This window comes from Triplophysa dalaica, chromosome 11 (assembly GCF_015846415.1).
Source record: "Triplophysa dalaica isolate WHDGS20190420 chromosome 11, ASM1584641v1, whole genome shotgun sequence".
Taxonomy (NCBI): domain Eukaryota; kingdom Metazoa; phylum Chordata; class Actinopteri; order Cypriniformes; family Nemacheilidae; genus Triplophysa; species Triplophysa dalaica.
The window spans coordinates 15,881,248-15,893,264 of record NC_079552.1 but is presented as its reverse complement, the minus strand read 5'-3'; the positions used below and the strand labels follow the sequence as shown (position 1 = coordinate 15,893,264).

The window sequence follows — 12,017 nt, the reverse complement described above, 5'->3', positions numbered from 1 at the left end:
ATTGGTTCGATGTTTGCAAAACCAAATGATAGACATAAGAGTGATTTATAGAAGAAAAAAAAAAGAGGATGAAATATGGATGCATGAGGTTCCAGAAGCACATCAGCGATATCAGACAATATAAAACATGAGGAAATAAAAAATAATATATCAAAACTAGTTGATGGGTTCCATCTAAACTACAAATCAACATCACCATGCTTGTGTAGACACTGTTGACAGGGATTCAAATTTGAGTTATCTATTTTTGTTACTTGCTTTCTGAGTATTTCGACTCTTAATAGTACAAATGACATATAAAATGCATCAAAACAATCCACAACAAACATGAACCCTGAAGCAAAGTTTGATGTTGCTGCATCGCAGTTTATGGCAGAAGAAAGGTTCGCCGCATACTGTACTGTGTAACCCCCAAAGCCTCCTGGTTACCATGGCAACTTCTTCCCTTTTCAATTACTATATGTGGTTCAAAAATCTAAATATAGACCAAAAACAACCTACTTAAATATTTTCAGTATGAAAACACTACATTTTCAAAGAACTCACACAGTCCCACTGCGGTTTACGGGTCGTGACCCACACTTCCTATAACCCAGCTTTAGAAAGTCAAGTACTGATACCTTTATGGGTCTCGTTCTTCACTTTCACAGGGGTGACTTGCTTATTGTCCAGAGCGTTAAGTTTTTCAGCATGTGCTCTTTTAGCTTCCAGCCTCTTCTTGTGGGCCGACTTGACGGGCTCGGCTAACATCCGCACTTCCCTCGGGAAAGAGGAGAGTACCTGCAATGCCCCGGTCTTTATTTTAGTCCACTGGCCCTCAGGCCTGCCGAACTCATCTGTGTCAGAGATCTTGTAGAGAGGCAGAACGTGCAGCTGCTCGTCCTCCGGAATGTTCCGCACGGCACGGTTGTCCTCCTTGGTTAAAGTGCATACCTGAGGGTCACAAACGGTGGTCAACTTGAGTTTTTAACAAATGTTGGGAAGTCAAGAAGAATGACATTAGAATGACAAAAGATGTCATAGATTGTAATGCTAGTGCTGATGCTCACCAAAGTGCTTCCATTGGTCATGTTGTGTGTGTCTTTGTGGGCATGAGCACAGAAGTCCACACATGCTGTGACACCAGAAAACGGTCGACCTTCCCTCCTGCCCAGCCGACAGTCCTGTCCCAGCTGCTCCATCTCTACCTGACAGGTCACATCATCACATCACCTCCATTACAACAGCACACATTTCATATTATTATTAAAACAGCACTGTCATCATATCAGTATTAAGCTTAGACCTGAAATGTGAACATGATGAAAAATGTATTATATTCAGATCAGACCGGAATCAGATTAAAGCCCTTCCCTTAGTATGCAGACTGGGAATACCCTGGGCTATAAGGGACATTTAGGACATAGTTTTTTCTTTATTTTTTAAATATTTGAGACTGATCTGTGATGGATTATGTATTTGTTATACAACTTTGTTATAACTTTGACAAATCAAACAATATGTTTTTCAAGGTATTGTCAGGGCAGTAGTTTAGGTTTTTAGCAAGGTTTTCTTTTACTGACTTCGCCACAAAAACTAAACTTCTATTAGAAATATATTTATAAATGATTCATAACAAAAATTATTAACAAAAAAATATTTATTTGTATTTATTTATACAAACATTTTAATGAACTAGCTGGAAATTCAATCCAGCTAATCATGAAAATTATAAATACACAAACTTCATGGCAGATAAGAATCAACAAGATCAAGTGACTGCACCGCTGGTTTTCCCAAATTTCATGGTGACAATGTGATTCTAACCTGATTCTGAAAGGCCTCAGGTGCGAGTTTTCTGTACACGGGTGCCAAATCTGTTGCCAAGTTATGCAGATGTTTCTCCAGTTTCTCCTCCTGTCAACAAAATAAATACTGTAAATGAACATACTGAAAAGTCTGATTTAAATTTCATGTGAATGATGCAACATTTCATTGGGCTATTTAGATTATTGCCACTAGAGGGCAAAAGAAAGCTAAACAGTTTTAGTTATGTGGTTCTCAAACCTTTGCATTGTGATTGGTCCAAAAAAGTCTTAAATCTTTGAGTAAGCCAAAAACATTCAATTATACAATGCTGGAATTTAAATTACTTTGGTAGGTGGCCTTATTTATCTGTTTGATTATTTCTGTTTTAGAATTTATTAAAAAATTATAAAATGGGGGGCTTGCAGGTTCCATCCTTGAGAGCCACAGTTTTTGCAAGTGTTTTTTTTATACTCAGAAAACAAGCATATAACTATGCAGTCACTTATCACTTAATTTATTGGATTAAATATGTCTTTTTAAGCCTTACCTCTTCAGGGCAGTCTCCTTGTAGTTTGAACTTCCGGGGCGTTTTACTGCGTGCAAACTTGCAGCCGTTGAAGTACATACTCCATGAGCAACCGAAAGAAAAGGAGGCACCGCACGTCTCTGGGTCCAGGCCTTGGCATGCACAGGTACGGCTAACACACAAAAACATAAAGAAGATGAAGCGCATTATGGGATAAAGAAATGCAGAAGGTATTTCACACAGACAAAATGATTGACAATGATTGTTGTCCTGCTCGTGCTAGATAAAAAAAGAATGAAAAGAAAATTCTTGTCATCATTTACGCATCCACTTACTCTTTCTAATAGTCACCGTATGACATTTTCTTGTGTGGGCAAGTTTTGAAGAACACTGGGCTGGCGCTACTGTTTATTTGCTTTTCAGCAGGGATTTTACAGTTGCAAAATTTGGTGCACTTAATGTGTGAAAGAGTCACTTTAAGACTTTTAAAAGAACTTATGCCTCACAAACACTTCATCAAGAACAACCTCCAAAATGTGCTTTCGTATGTGTGTGAGGGTGTGTGCATGAATCATGCCCACACACTCTGTCCGCATGTCACTGTGACTCACTCCTCATTGAGGGCGCATCGGCGGCTAGTGGGCGAGCCATATTTACAGAGAGTCTGCGTGAGCTCCTGGTACAGATTGTCTGCCATGGTACGTGGAATGCCCTCCCAGGCCAGAATCAAAATGACCACCACGGCATTCTGACAGCAGTGACCGGCACGCCACCGCACGAGACACAACAACTTCTCCTCCTCGCTTCCCCGTCTAATGACCTGAAGAATACAACACACGAGAGTCAACAGATATTCTGACACCTTTTTACAGAGTATGGTGCGTGTTATAGAGGTCACTGACCCACTTGGCGATTGGGCAACCTTGCGAGCTCCGCCCCTCTTTGCCAGTGTAGACCACGACCTCCACACGGACTGCTTTGCCTTTCTCGCCGTACCTGTTTTGAAAACATTGAGCACAATATGAGGACATGTTAAGGACATAGGTTGGTTTTAAAATGGATTTTTTTTTAATCAGTAAAACTACTGTACAGTGTACACATACACTACATACCATCTAATAAGCCAGTACACCAGGGTTCCAGAATAACTCTTTTTACAAGGAGCATTGTATCCACTGACTGAAAGTTTCAGGGGCACACCTTAAATCATCATGCAATGCAATTTCCCCAAAATAACTGTATGATAGATACTGACAAATAAGTTAATGGATGACATCTTTTGTGTCAGCCACCCTTGTGCTTTGAAAGCAAAGGGTGGAGTGAGCCATTGGTTGCAATTCGCAACCTTACCACTAAATGCCGTTGAAATCTCCACATTGCTCCTTTCAATTCAGATAGATTTTGATTGACTGTCAAACCAATTGTTTTGAAAGTGATTCCAACAATAGAAAGATACAGTTCCTCTGTATCTGTATAGTTGTGGATGCTGATATTCTCTTTCATATAGAATTTGTTTTTTATTTTAGCTCTTAACTCTTTCCTTGCCAGCATTTTTTTATTCAAAGTTGCCACCATCAGCGTTTTTTTAAAAACATTTTCACTAAACTTTGATGGCTCACAGTATATTTTCTGTAATGAATATATGGACAAAAAAAATATAAAATGAAAGATCTCTCCTTTAAAACAAAAGAAACCATATTCTTCTATCTTCATTTGTTCTTTTTATCACCTCTTAAATATGGGTAGGTTTCTTAAAAAATGCATAACTTTGATTAAACGACTGAGATAGTTAGCATTTTTTGTCAAAGACTCCGCCCGGATTAGACCCAGAACAATGATTATGTTCTGAATGGTTCTGTACTTTTTACAAAGCTGTGTAACAACGTCACATGCTGTACAACAGTACAAACACTGGTTGCCGTAATAACCTGCTTTGCCAGGGAACAGTTGGTTTTTAAATGACGAGATTACTCGTCAGTGGCGATGAAAGAGTAAAAGTTATAATCTTTACATGAGCCCCATGTGTTTTGTTAAGCTTTCCAACAGATATTTTTTTGAACATCACAGAACAATCTAGTTCTTAACTGTACTTGCAACAAGTTTTGGGAAACAGTATCACCACAACCTACTACAGCTACTGCAGCTCATCAATAAACTCTCAACCTCTGTGTGGTGAGAATCACTCTGTGGGCCTCATGAACCCAGTCACGGGCTTCCTGTTTCAACTTCTAGATAATATGTAAGCGTGTTCCTTTTTTACAAAAACACCTGTGGTTGCGACTGCATATGCAGGGAAGTCTGAATCTACTGAGCATTTCAAATCCTGCATTTTTTAGTGTAAAAACTAGTGTTCTGATGTCAAAAAACCCTTCACCTGTTCTCCATCAACTCTCTAACCGCTGCTACATTGGGACCAGATCCGAGGTGCGTGTAGTACGGACCCTCCTCTTTCTCGATAATTTGCTCTGTGGATGAAGAAAGCAAAATGAATGAAAAGAACACCTAGCACACCATCATCATCAGCCTATAGATCAAGACTATGATACAATCAATGAGACTAACCCACACAGTCACAGGACGGCAGCTCTGTTAACTGTTTAGAGGGAGTATTGAGGAGATTCCGGGTTGGTGTGTTCAAGAATCTCACCGGAGACTCCAAGAAGCTGTTGAGTGAGTGTTTAGTGGGAGTCTCTTCTCCAGCGTCCTCCAAGTCACCATTTTGTAAATGTACAGTGGGTGTGGACAGCACAGTCACACCACCGGATTTCTCCAACCTGTAATACCCATTTTGATTCGTGTGCAAGTGTTGATGATCCGAGTCTTTACAGGGTACACTAGGCGCGGTGTGCTGAGGCTGTTGTTTAGCACCGGGATTTAGCACGTCGTAGGTTTTCGATACCTGAGAAATCGTTTGTTGTTCACATTCATGCCTCTGCAGCTGACTAGCACCTAGATGGTCATTTGCGTGATTGTGAAAGAGTCCATTTGGCTGCGACTCACTCTGAGCCCCATGCTCGTATTTGAGGTGAAAGCCGTTGGGTTTACTGGAGCATATATGTTCTTTCTTCAGAGAGCTGCTGTAATATAACAGTTGTCTGTTTTCGTGATGGGCCTCTGCGATGTATTTTTTCAAATCTATTTGAGCTTGTGGAAGAAACGGGCTCCTCTTGTGCTGAATCCTCATCTTTTGTTGCAGAATGGCTTTTTGGATGGTGGCCTTGAGCGGGGTTGTTTTTCTGTTGGGCGTTTTCCTGGCTAAAGGAACCCTACATTGGTTGCCATCATCCAGGCAAACTTTCTTCTTTGATATCCTTGGTTTTGTTGGTGTCATTCTCGGTTTCCTTTGCTTTTTCAAGTGCTGCCCCGCGAAATTCCCATTGTATTTGGTTGTCTGAGATGGCATACCGTTGGGCGGACTGTTTTCAGAGACTTGCATCTGTCTTGACTCGATCATAAATGCAAGTTGAACCAATTGGGCAGCCACTTCCTCTTCGTCCCTCCTTCGAGAAGTCCCTTCACAATGTTTGAATTTCTTAAAAGTGCCTTCGAATCTTTCACCTTTACAAAGTGCTTGGTCGTATCTTCGGTTTTCAGCCGCGTTTGATAGCTTTTCGCATTCCGAGCTGGCCACCAGGAGATCCTTTAAGGAAAGTTTTTTTGGGGTGGATGTGCGGTGATGGGCGAAGTTGGCCTGTCTGTTCAAAGTGCTGCGAATGACTGACGTCTGGTGCAATGATGAACTGATTACAGAGACCTTGTTGGAGACGCCATCTGAAACCGATTTAGCCTCTCGGAGAGGTATGTAGTCGCATGAAGCGAAGTGCGGCGATGTCGTGCTTTCTAGCGGAGAGCACCGTCTCTGGCTTTCGGTTTCAACTGTTTGTGGGGTAGCTGCCAGTTGGGTGAGGGCTTCAATAGCAATGGCCTGATCAGCGGTAATGTTCCTATGTTGGACCAGAGATCGGACATTGGGTGAAGATTGGGTAAGTGCAATGTTATTTTTCTGAAGAGGCTCCATTGGACTTTCTCTTTGATTTGACTGACACTGATGCGGCTCTTTCGGCTCAGATTTCAAACAACCCACATCTGAGGCCTGAGGTCCGAAAAGCTTCTCCTCAAGACCTTTCCGGTCCGTACTGGAGAAGCAAACAACAGCTGCTAATGTGGATAAAGCGTCCTCATACTCGACGTTGGTCTTCGAATGCGGGTTGTCAATCTCCACCATGGGCTCCTCCAGTTTGATTTTCTTCAAGGGAACCATCTTGACCCGGAGCGTCTCGTGTCCGTGCGTTTTGTTAAACAAAGTCGTAGTTCTACGAGACATTGCTTGCGGGTCAGTAAGACACACACGTTTCTCAGTGTTTGGTTTGATCTGTTCAGCACCATTTTTAGAGGTTGCAGAGATGTTGTGAGTGAGAGAAGCATCTCTGCTTTCAGTGGCCCTGGGCTCTTTTCCAGCAGGTGCTGGTTGTAAGCCATGCTGTGGAGGCGTGGGAACGTCAGGTGGAACATTGTGTGTCGGGGATATGTAATGAGCCTCTTCCTCTGGTGCCACACTGGTCTCCTCCATCTGCTCTGAACCTGTGCCATTTACTGAGTAGCCGTCTGACTCAACCTAGGCAGTGGAAAAACATAGAGATTGTTCAGCCTGTTTCTTGACAATGATGATTAAGCAAAAAATGCAAATAAACACAGATCTTTAGTATTTGTATTTTATTTCATATTAAAAACATGCAAAAATGTCAAATGAGACTCAGAAATAAATAATAATACTGCATTACTTTCAGCATTTTTGTCCTGTTTTCCAGTAACAATGGGTAAATTTAAGTTAGGTTTACTTGAGAAGCAAAACGTATATAAAGGCATAGTTAATCAAACAATTAAAACTCTTTCATCATTTAATCAGCCTCGTGTCATTCCAAACCTGTATGATTTTCTTTCTTCTGCACAGCACTATAGAAGACATTTTCTTTGGCACATTAAACCACATTGGTTCTCCATTGCATTCATTGTTAGGACACAAAACATTTCTTAAAATATCTTCTTTAGTGTTTTTAGAAAGAAGAGTCATATACAAGTTTTGAATACTATGAAGGTAAATAAATCTTTATTTGGGGGTGTACTTTCCCTAAGTTTACCTTTTTTTTTTAAGTGAAATAGTTATCATATTCGTAACAGTTTTCCATACTAGAAAAGAGGTAATGTAGCGAATAGTGCACTTGAGAGTCTCAAAGTGTGTCTGGCTTTGTGATGCCCATATCTCACCGTAACCTAAACACTTCCCATTAAACCCATTTTACTACTCTTGTAAAACAGTGTGCATGTGAAGATTAAAAACGTGAGGGAGCCAGTCAGTCACTTTTGTGAGGTTTTGTGGTTTTTATGTATTTAGCATTTATAGGCATGTTAAATTAGTCTTTCAGTGCCTTGTCTATATAAAAGCACCACTAACAAATACAGTATTCAGTATCACTTATGCCAAAGACAGCGGTGACGCAACAGAGGGATTAAACAAGAGTGAGGCAATAACTTGGCAGCCATTGCAACTGTTATTACTGGGGGGAAATGGAAGATAATGCTAATCGGCTCTTGTGAGGTCCCCATCCAGAATTGAAACAAAACAGTCAGAACGCTGAGTAAAACCTCTTTCGGTATCACTACTGTAGACGTACTCAAGCCTGTGTAAATGATGATTTTTTTCATCTTTTAAGGACCAAACAGTACCTGGTTTGTCCCCTGGTGGCCAACAGTTCTTGGTCAACATTGACTACCAAAGTAGGAAAAATGACAATAACTGCCTTTCCACTATCGAGCCAGAAGCCGGCAGGCAAGTGCATGCCAGGGCCAGTCACGTTTCCACAGTCACTTCCGGTGCTTGATCGTGCCGAGCCTGGGCTTACTCAGGGCCAACAGCCAGGGTTTTTTGGCCCGATGAAAATCTTGGGCCACAGCGAGCCAAATGTGGCTTGAGGTGAAAATGCGAGATTATCTGGATCAGAAGAACCGTGGCAGCGGCAAGAAACTCGTTTTACTTCATAAAGATAACAAATAACTGCATTTTAAATGTTCATCTTACTTAATTAAAACGCAAAACTACAAAAAAGTAAAATGAAATTTGAAACACAGACCACAAATAATCACAGCACACATCAATCAAAAAATAAATATGAAACAAAAATAAAAATGTATATATTTACGTTAGATAGACTATCTTACAATAATATATTTTGTTGTCGCAATTAAATTTATGCAATGACAAGGAAAATAAAAGCCATTCTCTGCTAAAAGAGAACAAATGTGTATTCTTTCTCCCCTTTTATTACATGTTAAAATATTTTGGTGCGTAAGATAATTTGCCTATATTAACAAAACGAGTAATCAAGGCACACATTGTACAAAAACTAAATGAATACAAAACGAATAAGAAGGGAATACGAAACGAAAAACGTTTGAGAATTGCAAGCATTGATGTAAACTTAAGATGCAAAAAATAAATACTTTATCTATTATTTTATAGGCTAGCTGCCTCGTCTTTCCCAAGCAGACATTAAAATAAATAAAAAGCCTCCTCTGTTTTCTCTGTTTTTGTAATAACGCGATTGCGTTCCAGCTTCTCTCCAGTCTGACTAAATTTCATTCTTCCAGCTTGGCTCGGCTCGGCACGATGAAAGCCCTGGCTCGGCAGTCGAAAGCCGGCTAATGGTAATCAAAAGAGCCCCAGAACTGTTTGCTTTCCTTAATTCTTAATTCTTTTTTGTCCAACATAACAAAGACATTTAGAAATACTTTTTTCCTACTACGGTTGTCAATGGTGGCCAAGAATTGTTTCGTTACAAGCATTCTTCTAAATATCTTTCTCTGTGTACACAATCACGAAGAAATTTGTACAGATTTGGAACAACTCGAGGGTGAGTAAATGATGACAGAAGGAACAGAACTGTTCCTTTAATGTCATCCTAACTCATAAACTCTAATTTTAAAATAAGGTAATAATTGTTATGAGTTGGAAAATCTGTATCTTATCAAATACAAGCGAATTTATGAATAACAGTAGTGATTCAACATCAAACACAGATGGATTTATTTAGTAACATTAGTTTTGTCATAGAATCTAATAATTTCTGTTAGCGAGGACATAAACACATCATGTAAATGTGCTACTGTAGCCTATTGAGAACAAATCTTAGTTCCTTTCTATATTGATGTTAAATGGATAGTTGACCCAAAAATGAAAATAATGCCATTATTAACTCACTTTCATGTCATTTCAAACCTGTAAAAATTTTTGTTCTGTTGAACACAAAGAAAAATATTTGTATTACAAGTGCTTTAAGCGAGGCGCTGCAGACACAGGAGACGCGCGCAAAGGTTGAAACCAATCCGTCTTGCGCGTGTTTCCATAAAGAAATGGCGGGAAAGCAACACCACGGGATGGAAAATCATGTCTATGAATGTACGTACTTTGTGCAGTTATGAGCGTGTTTGGACAGTAATGAAAACAGGTCACACCACAACAAAATGTTCACTCACACAAATGCTCCCAAATATATTTTGAGGTCGCACATGTTATATTTAGGGAGCATATGCGACTGCAATGGTCGCAATTTTGAGTCCAGCACTCCAATTGCATAAGGAAATTGTGTTCTCGTGAGACCAGTTGGATCTCGTCCCACCCAATGGTTGGTATTCAATAGTTCCCCAGAACTGTTTAGTTTCCCACATTCTTCAAATTCGTGTTCAACAGAACAAATTATTAAATACAGTTTGTAACACCATGAGGCCGAGTAAATGAGGAAAGAAGTTTTATTTTTGGGTGAACTATCCCTTTAAAGCTGCTCATAGAGAGATGCAGGAAGACAACAATGGTAGACATTTTCGTTGTGTTGTTTTCCAAAAAGGACAGATCAGACGTTAAGGATGTATGAAGACATTTGACAATGGAGTTATTTATAGTTTATTAACTGACAATGCTGCAGAGAATCAAAAGGTTTAAGCTGAAGACTTTGATCAAATGTAAAAATGTAAATAAGTCAAAGATGTGTTTCAAGAAGTTTTAAAAACCTTTCAAATGTTGAAACCGAACTAACACAAGACTATTTTTAACACAAGATTTGGATGTATTCAAACCACATTCAAGTTCTCAAATGATGTTTATAAACAGAGAAGGAAAGTGTATCAAAGAAGTCAACCTTGGAAAAGACTACAAAACATTCATCTCCACAACACACTACAACATGTCAAGCACACAATGTGTTTTTAATTGAAACCATCACTAGACGTTTTGTTCATTCGTAGCACGTCAAACGCAAGTCTCTCCCAGCAGTGCCTCTGCATCTTTGTTCCCAATTTGTTGTGTCTGAAGCCTCGAAAACTCCAAAAAGTCACACTTGACTTTTTTCTCTTTTTAGTTGTAATAACAGACACACGCATGCACGCACGCACGCACGCACCCCTAGCAACAACGTGCATTCTGCCAGAATCCAAAGAAGCCTCCCTTAGGAAGCGTTACCAAGGGAAAGTTAAAACAGAAGGGAGCATCAAACCTAAAGAGAGCGAAGGGCGGAGAGCTGTGACACTGAAAAATGTACACACCATGCTCTCATTCAAAAAGACAAAGTGCAGCTTGATTCTATAAGAGAATGACACAGATGGGAGCAATATCACACTGAGTTCCTGCTAGCGACGGCACAGTCCAGGGTTTGATTCCCAGGGAATACACAAAGTGATCTATTACAGTGAATGTACGTTAGGTCAGTCTGGATAAAAAAGTGCGTTGTCGTTTTTTGTAATGTAAACAGAATAATTCCCATATAGGTACAGAAAAGTTATACATTTCATCTCTATGTTGAGTTCCTCGGAGGTGAGGCTCCCTCTACCCCCTCTAAACACATCAAAGCCAGTAGTTTTGCGTGCACAGTTTCACAGCGCCAAGCCTTTCGCTGTAACACAAATTCTAAAAAAGCACATTTCCTTCCTGGTGTGTACGTGTTTCTCTGAAGTTACGAGTTTTCTTCATTCATACGCGAGTGCTTTCCTGTTTCAGAACCACAACGGTGACAAAAGGGAGAGCGCAGGTGAATACACACATACAGCTGCCTCTCATCCTACCAAAACTCTCTTACACACTGATTTCAGAATGATTTATCTCACATAAAAAAACTACAGGGCACAAAATGTAAAAAAACAACATAAAACTTTATTCGTATTTATCTTTAAAACGCTCTCTCTCTCGCTTTTGTCTTTGCTTTGTCAAAATCCTTACACCCTACCTAAAACAAAAAACAAAACATAAGCCAGGACCCGGCAATGCCAACAAGAACACACGGTACACAAAGCTATCAGCACGCGCGCAGTCACAACAATCTATTTCAAGCGTCTGACTGAGACAACAGCCATGAAAAGCCTCTCATTGTACCTTCTCATTCCTCAGAGGCAGACCCTCAGTTTTGGGCAGCATTATCCTAAAAGGTGGCCATCTTGCCTCCCTCGGCTTCAGAAGAATAAGTGGCTGTAGTTGCAGATGCAGAGCGCGCAGCCCAGGTTTGCATGATCAGCGCTGAGGAGAGAGGCTTCAGATCGCTGCCGCAGACACCCGACGCATGCCTTTCGCAGACGCAGACAGCGCCCCGTCAGCCAATCGCGGAGGGACTCTAGCGGCTTGTAAATGTATCACCCATGCCTAGACCCTCCTAAACAAAGGATC

At 40.4% G+C, this 12,017-nt stretch overlaps 1 protein-coding gene across 5 annotated transcripts in view; it reads right to left on the bottom strand.

The window, feature by feature from the left end:
• tet1 (tet methylcytosine dioxygenase 1) overlaps positions 1–12,017 on the bottom strand; it is a 33,069-nt gene that overhangs the window by 1,064 nt on the left and 19,988 nt on the right. For 3 of the 5 annotated variants that reach the window (XM_056761286.1, XM_056761285.1, XM_056761287.1), the window contains 8 exons: positions 4,877–6,929; positions 4,689–4,779; positions 3,217–3,310; positions 2,926–3,134; positions 2,336–2,486; positions 1,807–1,896; positions 1,050–1,187; positions 621–933 (listed from right to left, as the gene is read on the bottom strand). In XM_056761286.1, coding sequence (XP_056617264.1) covers positions 621–933; positions 1,050–1,187; positions 1,807–1,896; positions 2,336–2,486; positions 2,926–3,134; positions 3,217–3,310; positions 4,689–4,779; positions 4,877–6,929 — 3,139 coding nt within the window. Of the gene's footprint in view, positions 1–620; positions 934–1,049; positions 1,213–1,806; positions 1,897–2,335; positions 2,487–2,925; positions 3,135–3,216; positions 3,311–4,688; positions 4,780–4,876; positions 6,930–11,729; positions 11,984–12,017 lie in introns of those variants that run through there. The other 2 variants (XM_056761289.1, XM_056761288.1) reach the window with 2 other exon arrangements.